The sequence below is a fragment of the Rhinoderma darwinii genome, chromosome 9 (genome assembly GCF_050947455.1).
Source record: "Rhinoderma darwinii isolate aRhiDar2 chromosome 9, aRhiDar2.hap1, whole genome shotgun sequence".
Classification (NCBI taxonomy): Eukaryota; Metazoa; Chordata; class Amphibia; order Anura; family Rhinodermatidae; genus Rhinoderma; species Rhinoderma darwinii.
This window is the reverse complement of record NC_134695.1, coordinates 92,343,316-92,370,433: the sequence shown is the minus strand read 5'-3', so window position 1 is coordinate 92,370,433 and position 27,118 is coordinate 92,343,316. Positions and strand designations below refer to the sequence as shown.

General features: G+C 45.8%; 2 protein-coding genes across 4 annotated transcripts in view; one reads left to right on the top strand and one right to left on the bottom strand.

Moving 5' to 3' along the window:
- Nucleotides 1–4,128: 4,128 nt before the first annotated feature.
- Nucleotides 4,129–11,070, bottom strand: ATXN1L (ataxin 1 like). The gene is made up of 2 exons (XM_075838494.1): nt 10,819–11,070; nt 4,129–7,649 (listed from the first exon to the last, which is right to left on the bottom strand). Exon 2 carries the CDS (start codon nt 7,530–7,532, stop codon nt 5,496–5,498), a length of 2,037 nt encoding a protein of 678 aa, XP_075694609.1. The 5' UTR covers nt 7,533–7,649; nt 10,819–11,070; the 3' UTR covers nt 4,129–5,495.
- Nucleotides 10,602–27,118, top strand: part of LOC142661187 (IST1 homolog) — a 33,849-nt gene continuing 17,332 nt past the window's right edge. The window contains exons 1-5 of one of the 3 annotated variants that reach the window (XM_075838498.1): nt 10,806–11,401; nt 14,787–14,924; nt 17,394–17,504; nt 17,852–17,959; nt 24,207–24,450. In XM_075838498.1, the coding sequence (XP_075694613.1) occupies nt 24,275–24,450 (176 nt within the window). In that variant the 5' untranslated portion in view covers nt 10,806–11,401; nt 14,787–14,924; nt 17,394–17,504; nt 17,852–17,959; nt 24,207–24,274. Of the gene's footprint in view, nt 10,727–10,805; nt 11,402–14,786; nt 14,925–17,393; nt 17,505–17,851; nt 17,960–24,206; nt 24,451–27,118 lie in introns of those variants that run through there. The other 2 variants (XM_075838499.1, XM_075838497.1) reach the window with 2 other exon arrangements.

Sequence of the window (27,118 nt, the reverse complement as noted above, 5' to 3'; positions counted from 1 at the left end):
ACGACTGCCAGCTCTTGTATCAAGGGCGTATCCGACGTATTCTTATTGAGATTATTATTACTATTGCATACAGTCCAATTAAGTTTTTTGTTTTTTTTACATTTAAAAACGTATCATCAATAGCAATCCCCTATTTTAGTATTAGAAGAGCCCCTTCCAGATCTCCTGAGCTTGCGGCAACCGTTAGCAGAACCCGGGCTGCAGTTTGAGGGGAATTGTGTGCGTCAGATGCAGGAAGTCCATCTCTATCATTAGATTCCTACAACGTGTCAAGACTACTGCTGGGCAAGTGTGGGGATTTTAAAGGGGATTGTCTCATGCCTATATAGACCGTATGGGGGTGGTCCATTGCTCAGGAACCCCCTTTATAGACCAGAGTGGTACCTATCTAGGTATAACAGTTATAAACCAGGGTGGCTCCCACTCCAGTGCACCCGGCCTGACCATATATTACATGGGTAGCCATTAACTTGAATAGGCTAAACGTATTGCTACATCGCGCCTGCTGCGGCCATCTTCCCCCGTCAATAACCGCTGAGGGTTAGAGAAGCCGGTTGTCTTCATGGGACAACCCATTTCCATACATCTAGTTATAGCATATAGAGGAAATATAAGGGGTAGGGCGTCTTCCTTGCCAGAGCAGAAACCTGCCGCTAAGAGCATAGGGTGTGTTCCCCTTAATTTTAGTGGGTGCTGTGTGGTGCTTCTCTTTCCCTGTAGAAGTGACTATATGGGTATGTGCACACACACTAATTACGTCCGTAATTGACGGACGTATTTCGGCCGCAAGTACCGGACCGAACTCAGTGCAGGGAGCCGGGCTCCTAGCATCATAGTTATGTACGACGCTAGGAGTCCCTGCCTCGCTGCGGGACAACTGTCTCATACTGAAAACAGGATTACAGTACGGGACAGTTGTCCTGCAGCAGGCAGTTACTCCTAGCATCGTACATAAGCATGATGCTAGGAGCCCGGCTCCCTGCACTGTGTTCGGTCCGGTACTTGCGGCTGAAATACGTCCGTCAATTACGGACGTAATTAGTGTGTGTGCACATACCCTATCTGTTATCTTGTCAATGGATGGGTGCTCCTGTTTGTAAAGGGGGCATTTCCAATAACATTACTGGCGAATTGCAATTCCCTAATATTTACGGTAATGCCACACAAATAACTTCCACCTATAGGCAAGGTTCACATTACATGGTCATCTTTACTCATCGGAGTTCCTTCAGGACGACCCCTGTCTATATACCCTATTAGGGCATATTGATGTCATAGAGGGGGGACCCTTGCTTAGGAAATCCTAGGTGCCAGAATGGAGAGCTACGTCCGTTGCTTTACATTGACAGCCATTCATTTGAATGGCCGGTATGAAATGCTATATAGCTGGCCGTGGCTTCCCCTGGAGAGAACATCTGCCCGCCAGGATGAATGAAGACGGACCCGCAGCTACTTTGAGACAACCTATTTAACTGCATCATGCTCTAGGGGTATTTTATATTAATACATAAATGAACGGTTCTTTGATGTGTCGTGGGCAATAGGATAAATATTAGGGATAATCTAAGACCTCAATGCTGAGAACAAGCCATTATGTCGTATATTCATGATTGACAGCTGAGTGATGTCACTGCTTCCTGATAACGGACTGCACCGTCCTGACTCAGAATGAGCTCAGCTCGCAGTACGGTCACATTATACGCTACATGACACCACAATCTGCTGGGATGTAACTCTAGAACAATCCTGCACTGCAGCCTCTTTAGGATCGATCAGTCCTTATAAACAAAGCCTATTTCAGCTGAGAAAAACGTTGGCTCAGTTCACACGTGGCAGATTTGTTGCAAAAATTTCAATATGTCTGAATGAGGTTTGTAAAAATCTATGCTCATGCTGCACAGACAGGAATGGATTATCGGTTGCAACAAAAATCTGCCACGTATGAACTTAGCCTAATAGCAAATATAACCTTATCTATGCTATGATGGCATTTCAATGTGCAATGCATTTAAGACATGCTAAAATATATTTTATATATTTTCCTGGTCCTGAAATCCCAGGCTACAGTCCGTTTTAGACATCGAGCTTGGATGGCTTAGTTTATTCCAATCACAAACTACGAACGTGCATGAGAAGGTAGGTAGTACATATCGAAGTTTGATTCGACGTTTAGAAGTTACATTCACAATTCTGTTGGTTGTCATTGGAAACCGACAAGCTTGACGACACACACCCCTAAACGTTTAGCTCCTATAATGTAGGGGGACAGTTAATTTATCTACATCTGAATACTATGCCATGGCTGTAATCAGACAAAGTGTAACTAAACGTTTGGCAAACTTCAGCCATGCCATAGTGGCATGTCAGAAGACTTGATTGGTGGGGGTCCGAGCACGGAGACCCCCACCAATCGCTAAAACGCAGCATCAGAAGCGCTCGTGTGAGCGCCCAGTCGCTTTGTGTCTGTTCAGCTCTTTCTGAAAATCAATGTATCCGAGTAAGGGCTCAATAGAAAGTCTATGAGCCCGTACGCCGCTGCATCGGCTTTACGGAAAAAGCCGAACAGAAACGAAGTGGCTGAGTCCGCACACGAGTGCTTTTGCAGCTTCGTTTTAGCAATTGGTTGGGGGTCTCAGTGCTCGGACCCCCACCAATCAAGTCTTCTGACATGCCACTATGACATGTCAGAAGTTTGTGAAATGTTTAGTTACCCTTTAAAGGGGTTATGTGGGGACTAAATATTATTAGCAGTATGTGAGTATACTCGCTAATATACAGTTCAGTTCCCCGTCACACTGATTGAGATTTTCATAGCACTCCCGGGGGACCGGAAGTCTAGTTGCAGTCTTCTTTGATAATGATATGACTCTTCATCATGTGACCGGCCCCACTGTACTCTATATACAAGCACGTATTAACATATATATCATGCTTTTTTTGCAACACAGGGCCATTCAGCGGGTGCGGTTACATGTACTGGCCTGCTTTTAATTGGGAGATTTAAGGACTGTCACTATGACACAAAGCAAGTCAAATACAGTGATGGACCTGATAACTGATCTGCTTTGTGGCAGGTGTAGAAAAATGTTGTGTGCATTAACTCTAGTAAGAAGAATCACCAACGCCATAGAAAGAACCAACCTGGAGCCACCTCTACAGATGACATTATTACTGACCGGATCTTCCACTACTCTGGAAAACAACGTAATCCTAAAAGCATCAGTCTTGACTAACCAACAAGAGGACAACTTCCCGTTATTTATACCGGCGCGCACTATACAGGCAAAATGTACGTACAGGTCAGGGCTGAAAGTGGAAACACCGATGTCCCATGGGTCCGGTCTCTGTTTCACACACCAATTGTTAAATGTGTTCAGCCCGATTATGTGTTATAACCCATTTATGCATCACACTACAGCTCTGAAAACACAGACACTGAAGCAGAAGGGGCTGCAGTGACATGAGTCACCAGGAAACCAGAATTATTAATGCCGCTGTAGATGCTAGAAGTGTACACATCAGACTACGGTTCAGTGCCGGATATAAACACTACTCTGAGAACACTGAAGCAGCAGGGGATGCAGTGAGATTATGAAGTTTGCACCACCAACAGGAAACTGCAGCTCCAGATGCTAGTAATGTATAGAAAATCAGACTACCATTCAGTGCCTGATATAAACACTACTCCCAAAAACACTGAAGCAGCAGGGGGTGCTGTGAGATATGAGGATTTGGAACCTGCGGCACCCCCAGAAAACCATCAAAAAGCAGATCTCGATGCTAGTAAAGTATGCAACATGTCTATTGTACATTTGAACTGTTAAAATTATGGAGCTACCCTTAGTTTCTACAAGGAAATCCACCGAATATTCTCCCTGAAGCACTGCGTTACCAGAATAATTGATTCATGCCCGAAAAAGTAAGACACACCCAGAAAAAAAGAGCTATGTGTTTATATAGGCATATTGGTACATAGAATGCTTACATATGTTAAATGTGTTTTAGCACGAAAATACATTTTTTTAGTTGTTTTTTTTTTTTTTTGTATACCTCAAGTACAGAGAAGAGGGAAAGAAAAAAAAAAACAAAGAAAAAACCAAAAAAAGCTTCTCAGCTGGAATACAAATATACAGTACAAATTGATTTATTTAAAACAGTTACAAAAAAGCACAACAAAATATAGATTAATGCTCTGGTAAAGATCAGGTAGCGTAATAGGATAGAAGCACCTGCCTAAAGTCTAAGGCTTTGTAGGATGCATATTAGGTTATTGGTTAATTATATGAAATGTGTTCTGGGTACCGAATATGATGACTTACGTCCCCGTCCCCCCCCCTATCCAGGGAAGTGGTATGATCCATTCCACTCGTAGATGACATTGCACAAGAGGATCCTTCTATGCTGTATGTTATTTAACACTGGTCTGAGGCAGGGGAACGCTTCCTCTCATTACGGTTACGTTTCTTGAAAAAAAAAAAAAAGGCATCTTAAAAACCTTGCAATGCGTTAAGCCCCACCCCCTGCGCACTATTCCAGGCGCACCGTATGCACCCGCGTCCCGAAATTGCTTTTTGCACATCTGCCTTGCTCCTATTATAGCGTATATATATATTATTAAAGACAGGGGTGTTCTTTAATTTATCCAGTGACTCATCTGGCCTTCTTAGAAGGAAATGTTGGGAGTATATGTAGTGTCCAGTGACGTTCAGAATGGGATCAGGTGTCTTCTAAAGCGAGTTTGGCAGTGTGGAAAGTTGTCATTAAAAATATAGCATACTACTACACGCCAAGTGTATTCCAGATCTGAGATCAATATATAGAATATAAGATAAGAGGTCTCTGCAGGTAAAGCTTTCGGTCAGAAGTCAAGGTGCAGGAGAGCCAGGGTCCATGCTACAACAGGACATAAAACTTTTATTGCACTCGGGGTGTGTTTGGGTGACCAAGGAACCTTGCCGTATCCTGGCCGCGGTGCCGGCTCGTCAATGTCAGTTACTATTACGGTTGGCCGCGAAAGTCCTGGGTGTGCGGAGTTGCAAGATGTCCCGTCTGGCAAAGAACCGCAGCACTAAGAAACGTGATCGCAGGCCGCCTGTTCGACAAGGTAGGGGGAGATTTACAAGCCGGCGGTCGTATCTGGAAGTTTAGAATCCCAGGAAGACACTTACCAAAAAATAACCTCTTATCCATTCTCCTTAAAATAGTCACCCCGTTCCGACATCTAAAACATTTTTGCTGCCCCCTATACTTAACACGCCAGCAATAATGCATGGAAATGCACAATATATATGTATAAAATATGGTACAATAGGGTTCAAATGATTACCAAGAAAATAAAAGATCTCCATTTTCTTACATAAGAACGGGCCGTGCCTGTGCGGTAGGCATGACCCTCTCACGTCGTTCCTCGAGCAGCAGGGACCGCCGCCTCAACGTCCATGATTATCCCTGTACTCTAACTGTGCAAATTTATTAGGTTTGCAGAGAGTCCTATACTACTTCCCTGCATTTGACCGACCCTCGATGGACAGCTTCACCTCTTGTGGAATGAAAGAATGGCGTGAAGGCGAGGGTCGGCCTTCGGTACTCTGTCCGCTATATCTTTGGACTCCCGGGCTTGACCAGCTTGAAGGAGCTGTGGGAAGAGGAGCTAAACCATCTATCAGAAGCGGATTTTGCTTATCGCCATCTCTTTCGGACATCAGTGGGCACTCCCTAGATTGTAACACTGCTTTCTCAACAGGATGGGGCAGAGCCTGGTGTGTGGATGCGCTGGCTGCGGGCGATGCGCCGTTCTTGGATATACTCTGCAAACTTATTGATATACAAACATCTCCCACTTGAAGCCGGTGGCAAGGAAGCGCGAAAAGCTGAGCAGTCTGTGAAGGGCTGCACGAAGACCAGCCTTGTCCATACACAAAAAACGGGTGTTCCGGCGGGACGTCGAGACACACTTTATTCTGCTGCTCTCCCACAACAAAATGAAGAGTCACAAATCCTGACCACGGACTCTCCTGGATGTCCACCACTGTGCTGGAATCGATTTTAAGGCCACCGCTAACTTCCGCGCTTCGCACAAAATCCTGGGTCTGTAGGTCTTCCACCCTCTTTAGTTCCCCAGTAGCAAGCTGGATGATGGCGCCTTTCATGAAGTGTGAGGGTAAAGTAGAGGAGTGTGGGGGACCCGTGGGTGGAGAGTCTCTGCCTCGACTATGCACTTCTGGAGATCGGGGCTCTTGGGCTTTCGAGACATACTGCGGAGCTATTGAAGATAATCTCTCATTCGAAATCGGTGTTTCTTGGGTTGTTTCACCATTCGAAATAAGTGCATTTTTCTCCGTATATTTCAGAGGGTGCGGTACCCCGTACACACCTCGCAGATCTCCTCTGGATGGGCTGGTGAGGTTACTATTTCCTCTCTTTGAATCGTGCTTAACGTCATTGGAGAGATTTAAAGGGCTCATGCGTTCTTTTCTCTGAACTGAAGAACAGTATTCGTGTGACACCATCCCGCCAACAACTCTCTGAACTTCTAGGTCGGTATCGGGAGTGCTCCTATGGGTCATCAGAGCAACCTCTGTCCTCTGTGTTGCATGGCCCGAATACATATCACAGTCCAACAGATTGTCATTATGGCCTCGTGCCATCTCTTCATCGGAATTATGAATGTACAGTTCTACGGCCTGGCTCCCTCTTCTGTTGGAGGCGCATTCAGATCCTCTCTGTGACCCATTGGTGGAAGCCATCAACGTTTCTTTGTCAGTGGGGGAGGCTGGATTATGCTGTGTATTAGGAGGACATGCCAGGAGCATTTCATGTACAGGGTAACCTGCAGGCATTTGAGAAGAATGCTGATAAAATACGGGAACTCTTCCCTTTGTAACATCAACCGGTACCACGCCCATAAGAACAGAGGGAGATTGTGCTGCGGTTACCTTACTAAAAGTCTGGGGAGACGGAGGCTGGGGTGGAGGGGTCACTCCCTCAGACATGATAGAGTTATATGGCACATAGTGGGGTACGTGAGAAGTCGCTAATGTCGCGGGTGGAGATATTACAGCGCGTTGAAGGAAGCCTGGAGGTACAGCGTATGGAACGGCATAGGGTGACCCAAGAAACTGCACGGATGTGTGAGAGATGGGTGCGTAATGTATGGATGGATACGTAATTCCCGGGTGTTGGATTAATGAGGGTGCTACATTAAAGGATGGGGGGATGGAGCTCATGTTCACCACGGAGTGCAGGCCTGGTGGGGAGAAGGTAGGGGGCACAGCAAGTTTGTACAGATTTCCATACTGATCCACTGTGACGGCCTCTGCCCCTTCTCCAGCCACTTCGTACCTCACCCCATGCCCTTGTCCTGAAGCCACCAGTACTCCTCTGGGCCAGTGTGAAGTCTCATTAGCCGAGCTTTCATTAATGGGTGGGATGTCCACCTTGGGTGGTTGCTCCTCTAGGATTATAGTGCTCTGAACCAGATCCCGTTTCTTTGGTGGAAGACATTCCTGGCTCCGTTCGTATGCAGGCTTCATGTTGATTCCTGCTTTTAATGGGGCCTCTATGACTGTCGGTTAACTTCATGGGTATCTGGCAGCAACGGTTGGTGAGGACACCACATGGATTCTCTCGGCATCTTGTTGGTCTAAGAGCTGCGGGAAAAAAAAAAAAAGACAGCCATTAGTCTGAGACGATTACAGGACAAATGGGAGTTATTAAAGGGTAATGGTAACTAGTGGCAGACTGGCATAATAATGATGTCAGACTAGAGCAAGCAGAGCTACTGATGCCCATCAAGGCTGGTGGTAGAAGCTCCAGTTCTGGCTAGTGATGAAGCCAACATGTACGAGGTGTGATGGTATAAAGTAATAATACAATGGATGATCAAAAATCCCTGGACAAAGTGGCGGGAAAAAGTGTAAAAGCTATGGGAAAAACCTGTATAGTAGGAACACGTTAAATTGCTGCAGGAGACAACTTAACTTTTGTACGGCCGAGACATCAAGATATTGGAGGCCAAAAGTTAGGTGCCAATTTGCAATGTAATAACCAGAAATACTTTGTACAGCGGCTACGAAAGAAACGGTGAGTGCAAGTACGAACAGGAATGAAACCCGGGGTAAACAATGAAAGGGCTGCGGATCTCATACCAGCGCCGCCGCCCATTCAAAAAGCTGATCTGGCAGCAGAACCCCTCCGATCAAATATTGATGCCCGATCCTAAGAATAGGCCGTCAATTTTGAAATCCTGGATAACCCCTTTAATTATGAGAAAACAGCAAAGGCTGGATTGACACTACACTGCGACGACCTTATTCCATCCTCCACTACTACTTTTTCCATCAAACAAATAGGAATGGACCCTAGTACAAAGGTGAAATTTTGCCTAAGGAAATTTTTGAAATGTTTCCCCTCTCTTTTGTACTAGGATCTATTCCCAATTTGATGAAGATTTATGGGTGAGAGACGTGTGAAGGCAGCCGATGCCTGGTACTATGAGGTCGGTGCAATGTCAGCGGAGCGAGGTTCTTATTGCTATATAGGTGTAGTAGAGATGAGACGAGGTAACAAACGCTGCTCCGCCTATAGTAGGTCTAATGCTTTGGGTCAATATGTTTGTATAAGGAATGAAGAACATTGGTCAAGTCAGTATCAGATTCCTATCAGCCACAATGCAATTTTAGATCAGGGGCTTATAACATCACAGATCTGACTGGTCATCACCCAGCATTTCCAGATCCCTTAATGGTAAATCAACCTAGATGCGGCCTAGGAGCAAAGAATACATCACTGGGCAACTTGGCAGATTTACTGCTCAGAAGCCGGAAAAAGCGGAGTGACGATACACGCGGGAGATGTAACGCAGGTATAATAATCATCACCCAGCTCTCCCTGAAACAGATCAACTAAGAAACGTCTCAGTAGAATTTTTAACAACGTGACAGAAGGGGGTGACGGAGGGATATTATTGATTATTTTTTTCTTGGAAAGGCAGAACAATGTGCAAACCGTAACCTTATCCGTGCTGGCGAACTCCTACCACACCAAATTATACGTATAGCGAAGGCGACAACATGCTTTCTGGACTGATCGTACGGTCTCCTCCTTGCAGGGGTAGATAAAGATTTCCTCCTATCTTGCTAAAAGGATGACAGGATTAAAGGGGTCTTCCAGGCATGGGCCGGTTTTTCATACTGATGACCTATCCATAGGATATGATCGGTGGGGGTCCGACATCCAGACCCTGCACCGATCAGCTGTTCCGGCCTCCTCTGGGCAGCGGTCGGTGCAGGAAGCAGAAGGCTCCGGTCACAGTATATGCAGCTCCGCTCCTATTCAAGTGAAGCACAGCCGCTATACAGTGGTCGGAGGCTTCTGCTTTCGGCACCGACCTCTGAATAACTTCCAGAGCCAGGAGGCGGCTGATCAGTGCAGGGTCCGGGTGTCGGACCCCCATCGATCATATACGGATGACCTGTCCTGTGGATAGGTCATCAGTATAGAAAAGCACCCTGTGCTCGGACCACCCCGGCATGCTGCAGATTATGACATTTGTGGTACGAAATTAAGTCCACGCTGATTTTTTTTCCATGTGGAGCATGTGAATGGGACTTATAATACAGGCATTGCCGGTGGAACTGCTGAAGATTCTGTCCAGATTTAGGAGCGGAATCAGCACCGTGTGAACACAGCTTTACAAACCAAAGACAAAACGTATACCGAAATAATAAAAAAAATTGCACAAAAGTATGTGCTTAACCCCAACCAAGGGGGCGTGATCCCTACAAGAACAGTATTTCAGGGAATCGCTGATCACGACGTTTCCGGCAGTGGCTCCAAACCAGAAAATGAGGGCCTGATCTTTGGATCTATGTCCAGCTGACGTGAGATCGACAAATAAAAAAACCAAAAACATAAATGGAGTAAAAAAAATAATAAAAAAGCAAATCCACATCAATTTACACCAAGAATCTTAAAGGGGTTGTCCAGTCATAAGAAACTGATGGTCTTGAAGATAGGCCATCAACTTCTTATGGCTGGACAACCCCTTTAATAATTCTGCATTGGTCTAAAAGGGTGGGGGAGGGTAAATCCTGCTTCTCTGGGTACCACAAGGCTATTCCAGCACTGTGCTTAGTATTTTAACCCCGTAGCGCTGGGATCCTGGGTTCGAGTCCGACTAAAGGCGACATTTGCATTACGTCTGTACGTTCTCCCCGTGTTTGCGTGAGTTTCCTTCTACACTCATACGCACAGAGCAATGTCACGTTCTCGCACAATATGTCGCCATTCCATAGTAGTCAATCAACATCATTAGCAAATGGAACGGCTGCGCGAGATCCCCCAAGACTTCTATGGGAAGCAATAAAAAAAAAAATGGTGCGACTTGGGTACGGATACCGGCGCCGTGCAATGCTCTACGCACAAGACTAAAGAGGCGATTATCACGGAATGTCATTTGCATCATGTCATTTTTTTTTCTCCCCGTAAATATTAACCAAAATATCGTAGTCACGCACGATCTCCGAATAATTCTAGGGGGCGCGCAAAAGTCTGGATTTTCATCGATTTGCCGGCCTATGAGCAGCACAATGGTTGCGGTTGTATGACAGATGCTACAATGTCACGCTCCGTGGCATCCTGGGACTTGTAGTTCCACTTCATCTCAAGAGCCACAAGTCATCTGACCCAGGCCCAGGTTATGTAGCAGAGGAGGCTACAACTCCATGTAACATGTCTGTAACATATGAGGCCAGAGGTGAGACTGCAGGGGAACATACAACACACAGGCCACATACACGCAGAGTATTGTCAGCTCACCGGCATATCTTCTCATGGTGGTGTCGCTCTCCAGTCGGTCGACACCGGGCACCTACATCCCGCTCTCCCTTTCCTGCTCCCGGCCTTTCTCTGGGTCCCCGGACAATCTCTATCCGGCCCCGGCGCCTCCTTGCGGCCTTGCTCGGACACAGCAGCCGTCGCGTCACCGTGACGATTCCTTAGTAACCGACGTCTAAAAATTACGTGTGCCGAACGTCACGCATAGCAACTACACCCACGTGACTCTGACTCGTTTTCGTCATCAAAAAGAGCCGGAAGTAAACTGGAGGGGTTGCTATGGAGACGAGGGAAAAAATATCAGCTGCAGTTCTTATCTGTGCCACAAGAGGGCATTAGTATACACCATTACATAAAACACCATTTATTATATTTCTTATAATTCATATATTGTATTGTTTGTTTTCTTACAAGTTCTGCCCTAATGTAGAGACATGGGTGATGGGGAGACATAGGTGATGGGGAGACATGGGTGATGGGGAGACATGGGTGATGGGGAGACATGGGTGATGGGGAGACATTATTGCACAAGTAGGCCCGTCTGAGGAAGCTAGATGACCGCCAGGTAAGAATGAAAACCTAATGAGATAGCAATTTGCTATTATAATGTTGTTATCAGTATAAGCTTATTCCAGCAATAACAAAAGGAGATCCCTGCACGGAGTCGCCTCTTGAATTGTACTCCACAGCTGCATTCACAGTTCTACAGGTCATTATTGGAAACAGTCAACAAGCTGGTCATCAGACCTATCCCTTACAGCTTATTCTCTCTACACATTTTTCCATGCCTATTAAGGAAAGGCCACACAGAGCGGCCCTGACATGGGCCATTTTACCCGCAATAATGCGCGGCATCAACAGGGTACTTGACAGCCGCGCCCAAACGTGGTGCTGGCACGGTTGTTGGCTGCGTCGCTAACGTGTCAGAGCTGCTCCGTGTGGCTTTACCCTTATGGCTCTGTAAAAACTTACCTGGTGTAAAGACGACAATTCCCAGAATGCAAACCACCAGAACAAGGTCATGGACAGTGATCTCAGTGGCTACTCCTGGAGTGGAGTCCGTGTTGCCGATGATCTGGCCGGGGATTCCGCTCCTAGAGGAAACCCCTGAGGTCACTGTCCATGTATGGACATTGACGTCAGGGGCTCCTCCTAGGGCGGAATCACCGGCCAGTGTCGGGATTTCGCTCAAGGAGTAGCCACTGACATCACTGTCCATATATGGACAGTGACATCAGGGCTTCCCTCTAGCAGCAGAATCCCCAGCCTATCCTCTGGCTGGGGATTCCGCTCCTAGACGGAGTCCCAATTGCGCTGTCTACAGGGTGGGTGGTGCCATCTTCAAGGGGGTGTGGCACTAGCTACATGGACACTGTCTACATGGGCACTGTGTCACCATCTACAAAGGCACTGGCACTAGGGGCAGCTAAGGGGGCATTATACTGTATGGGGCAGCTATGGGGCATTATGCTGCATGGGGGAATTTGTTTGGGCATTATACTGCATGGGGGCATCTGTGTTGGCTTTTTACTGTATGGTGGCAGCTATGGGGGGGCAATATACTGTATGGTGGCAGCTATGGGGGAATTATACTGTATGGTGGCAGCTATGAGGGGCAATATACTGTATGGTGGCAGCTATGGGGGCATTATATTGTATGGTGGCAGCTTTGGGGGCATTACTGTATGGTGGCAGCTATGGGGGCATTATACTGTATGGTGGCAGTTATGGGAGCATTATATAGTGTGGAGGAAGCTATTTTGTATTATACTGTATGGGAGGCACTATGACATCATGATACTGTGTGTGCTGAACCGGGTGTGTATGGGCGGGGATTGGGTGGGATTAGAGGCGTGGCTTAAAAAAATTGCCGGAGTTGCATACCCCCCAACTTTCAAGTATCACAAAGAGGGACAACTGACGCGGTGCACGTGGCACGCACCGCGTCGCTTGTTCCTCTTTGTCATACTTGAATGTTGGGAGGTATGCAACTCCCTGCATGCAATGACAGCTGCAGTAGTTCCGCAACCACTGGAGAGCCACAGGTTGGAGACCATTACGAAAAGATCCAATATGAGAAAAAAAAAGTTATGTAGTTACTACATGTCTCATGTGTTACGTCCACGTCCCTTGTCTGCAAAAGTGCAAAACAGGTTTCACTAAGAGTGTTAGACACAACTAAGTACCAGGCACTCTACAAATCTGGATGGGGAATGTGGCGTTTTTAAAAATTATTCGTTTTTAAAAAAAAATAATAATAATGTTTTAATGTTTATATCAATTCAAGTAGCAATCAATGATAACTTATTGCTGTTTTCACACGTGCTGACATCTAGTGGCCAAACATGATACACATCAGACTCTGCTCCAGAGAAGCATCTCACTTTACAGCCTACAGTGAAATTAAATGTTATGACCGCATTATCCCTAATAGGCGGAGAAATAAAGGGCATGACTGATCACAGACAACCCCCTTCCCCCCTTGTAGCTGCCTGATTTTTTTTTCTCATCTGCCAATTCCAGCTGAGTTACTCCAGAAGAAGAGGAAGGAGATAGCAGATTATTTATCATCTGGGAAACACGACAATGCTCGGATCCGGGTAGAGCATATTATTCGAGAAGATTATATGCAGTGGCGTAACTACCGCGGTAGCAGCAGTAGCGGCTGCTACGGGGCCCGGGGCTTGAGGGGGCCCGTGCCGCCAGCCGACACGCCCACCCAAATGCCCGGTGGCGCCGCTAGCAGCCGTTATGGCTGCTACAGCGGTAGCGCCGCTACTGTGGGGCCCACGCCGCCGAGCCTTACACAGGCCCTCTCATCATGCCTGTAGGTGTCGCTAGCACCGGAGGGGGCCCCAGTGCTAGCGGCAGCCAAATACATGTGTTAGCACTGAATGGCCGGGCATGTTCCGTGCCTGACCATCCAGTGCCTTACAATGACACTGATTGGCTAGCGGCGCGATGACATGATCGCGCCGCTTCCATGCTTGGAAGGTGCTGATTGGCGGGGCAAGTCATTCTGCCCCGCCAATCAGCGTCATTGGAGGACGCTCGTTCAGCTCCTGCAGACATGCTCAGAAGAGAGCATGTCTGCATCGCCAGTGAACAGCGTGGGAACCGGATCATGTGAGTATGGCAATTTATTTATTTTTTTCTTCAAAAATGTGAATGCCATTATCTATAATGGGGGGGTTGGTCGTCTTTATGTGGGGCCTATCATATATAGGGGGGTCTATATGTGGGGCAGTAGCTACAGGGGGGTCTATATGTGGGGGTGTGGGCCACTATATACAGGGGGCTCTATATGTGGGCCATTATATACAGGGGGCTCTATATGTGGGCCATTATATACAGGGGGGTCTATATGTGGGCCACTATATACAGGGGGGGTCTATATGTGGGGCACTAGCTACAGGGGAGGTCTGTATGTGGGGATGTGGGCCACTATCTACAGGGTGGTCTATATGTGGGGCAGTATATGTGAGACACTATACAAGGGTGGGCTATATGTAGAGCACTATCTATAGGGGAGCTATTTTTTAGGGTACTTTCTATAGGGGTGGGCTATGTGTGGGACACTATATACAGGGGTGGGATACCTGTGGGGCACTAGCAACAGGGTGGCTATATGTAGTGCACAGTCTACAGGGGTGGGCTATATGTGGGACACTATATACAGGGGGAGCTATATGTGAGACACTATCTACAGAGGTGGGCTATACGTGGAGCACTAACTATAGGGGAAGCTATATGTAGGGCAGCACGGTGGCTCAGTGGTTAGCGCTATTGCCTTGCAGCTCTGGAGTCCATATGTGGGCACTATCTACAGGGGCTTCTATGTAGGTCACTATCTACAGGGGGCACGGTGTGTGTGTGTGTGTGTGTGTGTGTGTGTGTGTGTGAGAGACAGTTATATTTAGATGTGTTGAGAATTTTAACTTTGTTTACAGGTGCAGAAATGTTTTAAAACTGAGAAGCTGAAGACATCTAAACGGAAAACTGCAGAAATGGGTCATGGCCGGGAGAAATCCATCATAGATGTCTGAACCGGAGGGAGAAGAAAAAAACTAGAATCTGAGATGTCACCGGTGAGTCACTTAATGTAAATTAATCTGCCTCTAATCAGTATTGTAGTCACTGTATGATCTGCAGCGAGATGATGGGTGTTATGATTTTTTTTTGTGAAACCGCATCTCCCAGCATATCCTTACCATTGTTCCGGCCATGCTGGGAGCTGTAGTTTTACACCGTACAAACCTATACGCAGTGGCGTAACTACCGCTATAGCAGCCGTAGCGACTTCTACGGGGCCTGCAGCATGAGGGGGCCCGTGGCACCCGCCAGCACGGCCCCCACCATGGCCGCAGGCTCCGCTAGCAGCCGCTATGGCTGCTACAGCGCGACGCCACTGAAGGGGTTGTTCCTACAAAAGACATGCATCCCCTATCCACAGGATAGGGGATACATGTGGGATCGCTGGGACGCCCAGCGATGAGGAGAACGGGGGACCGAAAGTCCCCCCTAAGTTCTCCATGACAAACCTCGGACTTCCGGGGTCTGTGTCGGCAGCTCCGTAGAAATGAATGGAGCGCCGGTCGCGCTTGTGCGCATGCGTGACCAGCGCTCCTTTCATTTTTATTGAACTGCGCAGACGCCAGAAGTCCGAGGTTAGTCATGGAGAACTTCGGGGGACTTTCGGTCCCCCGTTCTCCTTATCAATGCCAGCGATCGCACATGTATCCCCTATCCTGTGGATAGGGGATGCATGTCTTTTGTAGGACAAACTATAGGCCGTTTTTGTTTTTTTGGGGGGGGCTTATATGGTGTTATCTACAGAGGGGGCTGTATGGTGTTATCTACAGGGGGTCTGTATGGCGTTATCTACAGGGGGCTGTGTATGGTGCTATCTATAGTGGGGCGCTGTGTGGTGGAATCTATAGGGAGGCACTATCTACAAGGGGGGGGGTTGTGTGATACCCAGCAGAGGGGGGGCCCCAGTCAAAAGTTTGCTATGAGGCCCAGTCTTTCCTAGTTACGCCCCTGATTATATGGTAGAGGTCTTGGAGAGTCTGGATTTATACTGTCAACTTCTTCTAGAAAGATTGGGATTAATAAAAACAATGAAGTAAGTTTACCTGGTACCATATATGTATAATAAACTTGGTCTGCGCTTCAACAATATCTACCGACCTGGCCTCCGCTGCTACTCAGCCCTCCGCGACACGGCCGGCCAGGACGCCAGACCATGCGTGCACTCTCGGCCAATTGCACTAGAGGGCGCCCTATTTGAAACTCCATATACCCTGCTATTTACCTGATCACTGCTACCTTCTATTGTCAGGGATCATTTCTATGTATATTGTCTGAAAAATATTATCCTCACACATATGTATATACATTTCAGTTCTTTGTGTAATATACTGATATATATAACAAGTTCTTTGTTCATGTCGGATACACCTATGGAAGACACCGCCCCTTGGAATGCAAAGAGAAGTGTGCAGAAGAATGTATAGGAAAACTTATAGGGAGGGGCATGTGTCTTCTCTGTGTGTGTTTCTTTGTTCTGAATAAAGTTCAGTTCCTCCTGGCTGACATTGAAGCTGTACCTCAGACATTTGTGTGGTGTACTTCTCTCCAGGCATGCCTTCAGCTTTCAATTTACAGAGGTGGTTATTCGGTGTGAAATACGGACCTGACACTATCTGTACAGTTTTTGACCTCAAATTTGTTTGCGCCCCTGCATTTGGCTTCTAACTGTGTCATTATCCTAGAGGAAGCTGCGTCCAGTGTGATTTGGTGCGCTCCTCGTGTAGAGACGGATATTCCTGAGCTAAAACCATTGGGTAATAGATTATCTACTTTCCACGTTAACTTTTTGCTAGGATTTATCTTCAGAAGAATTTGTAAAATTCGGCTTAATCTTTGCGTATGAAGGGGATACGGGACGTAGACAAAATGGTGACACCTCCATCGGTAAATGGGAACCGTGCAATGTATCCTCAGCACGATGGCTGTGAGATGTTAATGGTGACCTGGTATAAGGGGCAGTGAAATCTCGGGCAACAGCCACGCTACAGCGGCAACCCTGTTGGTAGGACTATTGGCACTAGCTCTAGCGCCATTGACTGGAAAGTATTTTTAGATTTAGAATTATGTTTATGTTTCTAGAATCATATGGTTTTATTACTTACCACTGAGAATCAAAGTCATGTAAAAGCTGGATATCCATGGATTTCCATTTGCAGGATGTGATCAGGTCTGTGTGTATTACAGATCTCTATCCAGTTGTGCAACAAGTATGGAAAAAAAGTATGGCAAACAATGCCAGGAAGGTAAAGCCGAATCCATCAATCCAAAAGTAATTTGTGGTCTTATCAAATTTAGGTGGATACATCATAGTCCGTTACACGCGGGCTGCCAGGATACAAGAGAGCGCTGGTACAGCCATGTGGCTAATCTCGCCCATTGGGTGTCCTCTATACAAGAATAGCGCCGTTATTTGCACTGTATTATTTCACCCACATATGTTTTAGTTGGCTTTTCTCTCTCCACAGCTGATTCAGGGGCTCAGTACCATAGCGCCTTCTAAATGTCCGGTGGAGAAGTACCTTGTGGAGATCAGCGACTTCTAGAACATCCCCTACAACGTTAAGTCTGCGGTTTCAGTGAGTAAAATTGGGAGACAGTTTATGTCAGTCGCCGGTTTGAGGAATGTTCGATGAGATTTCAGAAGTGATCACCAACTTACTGGCGGTGGAAGCCTAATTACTGAAGTGACTGAAATACAATGAACCGCATAGCGATTAACGGGAGGTTCCTTGTCACATTAAGGCTCCGTACACACCATGTCTTGATGAAAATCTCATGAAAGTTGCATGTGCATGACACTCAATGTATTCCTTTCGACTGGTACGGTCTTGGATAGAGGAGATGCCTATGTGTAGCCAAGCAATAATGATGTGTTATGTCTTTTATGCTATGCCTATTATTGATTATGCCTTTTTCTTACCAGAGTGAAGTTCAGCTCCCGGACCTGAGTCTCTTAGAAATCACAGGGGGGAAATATTGGGACGCAGGACTTGATGGAGTAGACCAAGAAGATTCCCCCGACGCTCGATATGTCAGTGAACGGGTAGTTCTGTGTTATAAACCTTCCTCTCTCTATGAAGGAAAAGCTTATGGAAGAAACGGTAGAACACATACAATGCTGAGTAACCAAATGCCCCCCATATTATGTAAATAAAGCCCCCACATAACTAAGATGTGTGCACTTATCAGTTATGCAGTTCCCCTTAGACCTATAGGATATGCTCTTGACTAATCTCCCGTCATTTTCTATTAAGATCTTTTTTAGTTATATCTGTATCCGGGATGTCTCAGTGACAACTAATAAGACCGTCATTATAACTTGCACCCTGAAGTTGTCGCTAAGACTTCTCAGACTCTTAGACTTGCGTTGGATTCCTTGCAATGGTCACAATATCATTCGTAACTTTTTTCCCATCAGGGAAATATTAAAAGCGAACCTGTCACCAGCGTTTCAGCTATTGAACTCTCCTCACCCCTCGCTGGCCGCTGCTGTCAAGAGTTCATTGGTGTTATCCCCTCTCCTAAACTACTCCTCCGACCGTAAATAACGGTCTGCAAACATTTTGCGCCTTTTATGTTAATAATCCGACACTCTCTTTCGTTCCTCTTCTTATGCCCATCCACTACCGAAAACTGGCCCCCCCTGAATGCCGAAGTCTCGTGTTAGATAGCGGGCATGAGCCCGTCATGTATGGTCCGACACCCTTCCCCTCTTCGTCTGGGCCTAAAATCTAGCTAATGCGGATGCGCCGCTATGGTGTCCCGTTGTGCGCACGCACCAGAACATCGATGCACAAGCGCGGGACTTCGTGTGTGCTGGGGGGAGACGAGGAGCTGTCAATCAAAAGTAAGGAGGCGGAGTTAACTCGGAAAGGCTTGAAGAACGAAGATATGACTTATGCTCATTAGCATACGGTGCGGTAACACTAAAGAAAACGGAATACTAAAGGTTCAGAGCCGACTTAGAAGATAATTAGAAGTTACATAAAAATGATTTTTCACCCACTTCTACCAGGTATTGCTGGTTTAATAGGTGAATTGCTGGTGACAGGTTCCCTTTAACCTCTTCCCGCGCCATGACGTACTATTTTACGCGGCCGTTTTTGGAGCCGTTCTTCATAGACTCTATAGTAAACCGCTCCAAAAACGGCCGTAAAAAAACGCAGCGAAAATCGCGAGTGGTTTAAAAAACGTCTGAAAATCAGCAGCGGTTATCCCTTGAAAACAGCTCCGTATTTTCAGACGTTTTTGAGTTTGCGTGTGAACATACCCTTACCATTCCCCATGTCAAAGGGGTATTCTGAAGAGAAAAATTAGATTTGAGCCGCCTATAATGCTATGTATTACATTATAGATTACAGAGGATAAAAGCCACATTACAAGGTGGGGGAGACTACTCAAGTAAGGACCACTAAAGGGGTTTTCCTATTATCATTACTGATTACCTGTCCACAGGATAGGTGATAAATATCTGATTGGTGGGGGTCTGACCGCTAGCACCCACACCGATCATGAGAACGAGCTTACCTTGCCGTTACTGTGAGCCCCATAGGAATGGAGCAGTAGTGCGCGTGCTCGGCCACTGCTCTATTAATTGTTATGGGGCTGTCAAAGTTAGCGCTCAGCATCCCCATAGAAATAGAGCCCTGGTCGAGCATGTGCACTACCGCTCTGTTCCTATGGGGCTCACAGGAATGGCAAGGTAAGCCCGTTCTCCTGATCAGCGTGTGTCACAGCAGTCGGACCCCCACCGATCAGATATTTATTACCTATCCTGTGGACAATTGATAAATAATGATTATGGTGAAAACCCCTTTAAATATGGACAGGACAAAAGAAGTTTTGTCCAGTGAGACCTCATATGTGAACCCAATGTTGACCATGAGAAGAATGCTAGAGAATCACGAGCTGTACAAGCCTGTATGTAGTTAATGGGAGAGTTATTGATGTGAGACACAAAATCGGGGTGAGGATTAGATGTGCAATTCAGAGTAAAAAAATGTATAAAAGTAGAGGCCCCCCCTTTGGTGAGCATTTCCATTGAAACGTGCTGAATGTGTTAATGCTCCTGTCGTGAGTAATCCTGATCTCCCTGAAGACTCAGTCTCTCGTGATTGGTATTCCACATTTCTTGGTGACCCTGATGTGATCCCAAAAACTCAAACCCTTCTTGCTAGTAGCATGACCATTAGGAAAATGTCATTAGTGCCACCTGTGCAAGCGCACAGGTAAGAAGACACCTGTTTTTTCCATTGGTCACCATAGTTCAGTAAGAGGGGGGTTATTTAGGGCGATTTGTAATACCACTCTCAGGAAGAGTAATTTCTACCACTTAGGAATAAGAAGGGGCCTCAGTTCAGGTTTGCATCACTGCTGGCTAAGATTCTAGTTCTAACGTCCAGAGATACCCTATTGATATGATACCCTATGGTTCTGGACCAAATTAGGAAGGAGCCTCACTGCTGGTTGGGTTTTCTTCCCAGTTCAAACGGCCTAGCGGTTCTCTTTTGGTTTTAGAACAACTTGGGATAAAGGATTACCGGGCAGTGGTAAGCATGCTGCCAGCAGAGTGTTGTAAAAGCTGGTGCGCAAAGTAACCGGACCACGGGCCGTCTGTAAAAACTTCTTTGTGGTACGCGTCCCACCGGCAGACAGTTTGTAAAAGCCTATTCGCAACGTAAGTTTCCCGGCAGCATCTTTGTAAAAGCCTGTGTAATTATTGTAGATGAAGGGATTTCTGCTGCCTTATCTTCCTGAAAACTGAGGCCGGGTTCCCACAGGACGGATACGGTGTGTGAAAATCACGCAGCATGTCCGTCCTGGAACCCGCAGGACATTCAGTCCGAAAAATTGCACCACGCTGTGGTGCGTTTTTTTTGGACAGAAATTCCACTGCGGAAGAAAGCCGTTCATACTTACCCCCTCCCACCTCTGACGTCCACTCCGACCTCCCTGGATGAGGTTGCAGGCCATGTGGGGCTTCAGCCTGTGATTGGCTGCAGTAGTAACATGGGATGCAGCGTCATCCCCGGAGGCCGGACTGCAGGAAGAATGAGAGTGTTCTGGATAAGCATGATTTATTTTTTTTCTTCCGGCGTTGCGATTTTTGCGGCATAAATGAAGCGATTACGCCGCAGAAGTCGCAACGGCTGGCTTTCTGTTGCAGGTTTTACATCCCCATTGAATTCAATGGGGAAAACCCGCATCGGAAGATCAACAAAAACACAGAATAAATTGACATGCTGCGAAATTAATGGCAATGAGCGTTCTATGAACGCCTGTCTGCCCGATAATTGCCCAGTGTAAAAGGGCCTTTAGGAGTAGGTGCCCTTTATGCCATATCTATATTTGGATACTAGTTGCATTTACATTTAAATATAGAATAGGTAGAAATACTCTTTATCATTTTAATATGTTTCTATGTAAGAAAAATATACATCTGCGAGCCTGGGATCTAGCCCGATACATTTTAGTAGTATCAGGGCAAGAGAGAGATTTGTGCTGATAATCCATTGTCTATACTGGATACAATTGAAACAAACTCTCAGCTGTGAGTAGGTATTAGTTCTGGTCAGGTTTTTAGCCTCTAGATGTAAACAAGAATGTTTTTGTTCACTGACAACAAGAAACGATCGTGAAAATGGTGAGAAAACCACATAAAACACAAAAGGGCAGAATTGCTAATGCGGTCTAGAATTTAGACAGCAGAAACTTAGACCAGGCAGTCCAAAGATGCGCCAAATTTATCACAGTGGTGCTTGCTATATAATAGATTTGGCGCATCTTGCTATATAATAGATTTGGCGCATCTTGCTATATAATAGATTTGGCGCATCTTGCTATATAATACATTTGGCACATCTTGCTATATAATAGATTTGGCGCATCTTGCTATATAATAGATTTGGCGCATCTTGCTATATAATACATTTGGCACATCTTGCTATATAATAAATTTGGCGCATCTTGCTATATAATACATTTGGCGCATCTTGCTATATAATAAATTTGGCGCATCTTGCTATATAATAAATTTGGCGCATCTTGCTATATAATACATTTGGCGCATCTTGCTTGACATTAGACAATTTTTGCTTCCTTTTACCACTTCTTGGTTGGCTTAGTCTACAACAGTTTTTTTGGCACCAAATTTTGGCAAATTTTGAGCCAAGCCCTCATCCCGAGACAAAGTGTCTAAATGGTGCATTTTACATCAAACTCTAGGCGCAATCAATTGCATTAGTAAATCTGCGCCAAAGGTTATAGGAAAGCAGCCGATTTACTATTAAGGCAGCGCTAGAATTTCTACCAAAATGTGGCTTGTTTTTGGTGCACAATGTTGCATTTCATTTTAAACATATTTCTGTCCAGAATGCGCCAAAAAACCCAAAACAGCTGTAATTGCCTAACTAGACACTTTTCATAAATGTCTAGAAAAACCGTCTGGCTTAAAATATGCCAACGTGCACCAAAAATCTGTCAAAAAAATCTGATGCAAAAGCACCCAAATAAAAGCTGGTATAAGAAAGAGAAAGGGGTCCCACAGGTCTAGCAACATGCGCCAAATTAAGCATAAATTTAGCAACTACAACCCCCATTCTCCAGTAAATTGTCTAATTTGTCCCAAGATTCAATAATTCTGTCCTGACAGTGACAGAGCAACGACTCCTAGACCTCCACACAGACACCGTCCTTTACTTATATTTCGAAGAAGTTAGCGTATGTTCACACGGCAAACAAAAAACGGCTGTAAAATACGTAGCTGTTTTCAAGGGAAAACAGCCTCTGTTTTTCAGCTATTTTTAAGCATCAGGTGTTTTTTGATGCGTTTTTTTACGGCCGTTTTTGGAGCAGTTTTTCTATTGAGAATGAAAAAACGGCTCCAAAAACGGCTCAAGAAGTGACATGCACTTCTTTTTTACAGGGCGTTTTTACATAGACAATTCTTTCTTCCTTTAAATGCCCCGTAGGAACGAAACACAGTTTTTCCCACTGAAATCAACGGCCAAATGTTTGGAGGCGTTTAGCCTCCATATCTTTAGCCGTTATTTCGGAGCGTTTAGGGCCCGAAAAATGGCTGAGAATAGGCCGTATGAACATACCCTTACAGATATGTTACATTATTGCGGGGGCACTGTGGCTCACACAGTTATGGAGGTCAGTATGTCAAGTTTTGTTATGGTGGCATTGCTGCTGGCAATCTTATGGGGGGGTGGGGATAGTACTAATATGATGAGGTTGCAGCTGGCTCTGTTATGGGGTTCAGTGAGGCTTGTACTTTTATAGGGGTACTATGACTGGCACTAACTGTTATGGGTGGGGTCAGTGAGGCTTGTACTGTTATGATGAGGTTGCAGCTGGCTCTGTTATGGGGTTCAGTGAAGCTTGTACTGTTATGGGGTTCAGTGAAGCTTGTACTGTTATGGGGTTCAGTGATTGTTGTACTGTTGTAGTTCACAGAGTATTTTGTAGGCAAAAAAAAAAAATCGGCCTTAAAATTCCTTCAGGAATTCCTACATTTTCGTGCCGTGGGTTTCGCTGCGTTTTTCGCCCGCGGACATTGAGGACAAAACGCGGGCAAAATATGCAGCGAAATAAGCTTTTTCTGCCTCCCATTTATTTCAATGGGAGGTTAGAGGTGGAACCGCGGCAAGAAAGGTCATGCCGCTTTTTTTTCCCCCGCAAGCAGCTAAAAGCTGCTCGGGAAATGCCTCCGTCTTTCATTGAAATCAATGGGAGGCGGTTTCAATTGCGGATAGTATAAAACACATGCTAACCTATGGGCCAATGCACACGACCGCGGTTTCCACGGTCCGTGCATTGCCCGCAGCCCGGCCCGCAAAAAAATAGGACATGTCATTATACGGTCCTCAATTGCAGTCCGGGCTCATTGAAATGAATGCACATCTTGTGTGTGCACGGTCCGTGATCGCGGACAGCCTGAGCATGACATTCCGTGGCCCGTCCGTGCCGTAATCACGGACCGTAGACACAGCTACGTCCGTGTGCAGGGGGCCTTACTGACACTGAGCATCCAAAAAAATGTATATACATTTCACATATACTAGTCCCTCCTTCACAGCTGTACCAGTTGGAACATTTGGATGTGTTCAATGAAACTTTATACCGGAGAACCCCTTTAAAACCAATGGAGCAATGGATGGTCATTGCAGCCGGTGCTTTTCTTGCATACAGGGCCATCTTCCAACTGATACATTTGCATTAAACAGGATAATAAAATCTATTTGGCCATGTTTTTTTCTGTTTGTGCTGTCTAGATAGACTGCAGCTCCTCTGCTATGCGGAGCGTGTACTGTAGCCACACACCCAGGTAAGGTATGGCACAATGTGGTCATACAAATCACATGATCCCCACCCAACGATGACATCACGGCACAGAACACGTGCCCCGCTCCCTCACCACAGCAGTAAATACTCTCACATATCCTGCCAAACAGCTCAGAGCCTGGACTACTTCCTGACGCCGGTCTCATTCCTCTGCTGCTACCAGGAGAAGCTCAGGTAGACGTACGACTGTAAAAATCCTATTATTTTATACCTTTATCTAGTACGTTGTAATATATATATATATTGATTATTTGTCTATTACTTGGCTGGACCTGATTATTATTGCTTTTACTATACTTTTACGATTATAATTACTTTATATCAGATTGTAGTCACACAGTGCAGAAAATAGAGGCAAATCGCAGTAAAAATGCATGAGTTTCTTTCTATGTGGTTTTCAGCCGCGCGGCAAAAACAAAATACGCAAAACTGCACCGTGTGAATATATCCTACCGCACATTCGAATTCCAAATTATTCCAAATCAGAGAGCATTTGCCCCAAAAACATCAGTTTCTTAGGCTCCGTTCACATTTTATTAGGGTTGCCGTCTCAGCATATATGCCGCAAAATTATGCCAACCGATACGTCTAAGGCCTTATTCACACGACCGTGTTCGATCCGTGATAAACGGACTGCAAGTCGGCCGCATTTCCAGGACCAAACACACTGCAGGGAGCCGGGCTCCTAGCATTATAGTTCTGTATGACGCTAGGTGTCCCTGCCTCCCCGCGGGAATACTCTGGGACAGTATTCCCGCGGGGAGGCAGGGACACTGAGCGTCATATATACCTGCGATGCTTGGGGTCCGGCGCCCTGAACTGTCACGGATCGAACACGGTTGTGTGAATAAGGCCTTACAAGTCCAAGCCCTATTGGCCAGCTGTATGCAAAAACATTGATAGACATTTTTTTTTTCAACTGTATTGAAAAGCGTAGTCAACTACACTTATTTTTATACAATAGTATTTGCGCCAAAAAACGTATAGCGGCTGGTATATCATTTTTTTTACAATGGGAGTCAATGGCGGAAGTGTGTAGCTGAACGTTGTATAGGTCTGAGATATACATTCAGCGGGAAAGTTCAAATGTGTGTGCAGGAGCTGTAGTTCGGCTCTGTTCACATTGCACTTGAACTCTGCGCACATACACGGACGTGCCCATAGACTACCATTATTCAAACGTATGCGAAACGCGTGTCCTTTACGTTGCTATGTTGTTTCTGTATTGAAAAGCGTAGTACATTACACCATTCAATTGAAAAATAACAATAGGATATTTTTTTATCATGGTCAATAACAGACTGTACAGGCTTACAGTTGAACACGTCCTGGGCATATGTTTGGCAGCATATTTTAAGCATGTACTCCGGACATATACCTTGAGCGCAGTGTGAACAGCGACATACCATTTTCTCGGATTTTCCATGCGGAATTGTACATAGAAAGTCTGCAGCGGTTTATAGTACCAGTCATGTGGATGAGATTTCAAATAAATCTCATCCAAATGCTGCGGAACATTTTTCACACGGATGTCAGTGCGTGCTGCAATTTCTGCTCAGAATGTTCACAGCGGATTTCGTTCTTTCCAGTGTAGAAGGGGTGAGATCCTTGGTGAATCCACAGCAAAATCTGCCCGTAAGGGTATGTTCACACGCTAAATTAAAAACGGCCTCTGATTTTCAGTAGTTTTTTAAGCATCAGGCGTTTTTGATGAGCGGTTTTTCTATTGAGACAATGAAAAACGACTCCAAAAACGGCTCAAGAAGTGACATGGACTTCTTTTTTACAGGCCATTTTTTTATGTGCCGTTTTTACAAACGGGCGCGTAAAAAACACCCATTTTTCCCATTAAAATCATTGCGCAGATGTTTGGAGGCGTTCAACCTCCGTATTTTTTGCAGGTTTTTGGGGCGTTTATGGCCCGAAAAATGGCTGAAAATAAGCCATGTGAACATACCATAACACTCACTGATTTTGCCGAGTATTTGCGGCAGAAAAATCTGCAATAAATCTGCCACGTATTTGAGAATCCTAAGGCTGGGTTCCCACGGGACGGATACGCTGTGTAAAAAAACACGTAGCGTATCCGACCAGGAACCCGCAGTACATTACTTACGAAAACCACACCACAACAGTTTTTATGTTTTGCTGCCTAAATTGCAGCGTTTTCATGCTGCGGGTTTTGCTGCATATTTCAGTATAACTACAGGGATAGAATTTTCACACGGAATCGCGGGATAAATTGACACGCCTTGGTTTCAAAAACACGCACAGCGGGTCAATTTACGTCCCAAAAAAAACAGCAGCGTGGACATGAGATTAGCTGCAGTCTCATTGTCTATGCTGGTGCTATTACGCTGCAGGTTTTGCCGCACGTAATACGCATCATGTGCATTGGCCTTAGGGCTGGATTCACATGTTCACTTGAATTTTCGGTGGCATTTTTTGTCTCCTTTTTTTTCGTTTTTCCTTCCCCCTAAAAGAATACTGCTAGCCAGAGGTTACCTGCACACAACCGTTTGTACTTTTCAGTCCGAGAACAACGGATCTATTGTCCATTTTTTGCGGTCCACGTGTCATCTGTGTGTCCTCCGCTCCATTCCGTATGTTCCATAAGTTTGACTTGAATGGACAAAACAGAGCCGCAAACACGGATAGGAATAGGACCTGCTCCTAGTTTTGAGGCTCTGTCCCACGGATCAGTGTAAACCACGGTTAAGTGAATAGGAGCAGTTCTACAGAACGTCTGATATGCAGTTCTCAGACCCATCTGCTTCCGGCTCCAACTACTGTATACCGTTCAAAACATCCAGCGCCCGGAGTCAGCCAATCGGTGCGGAGT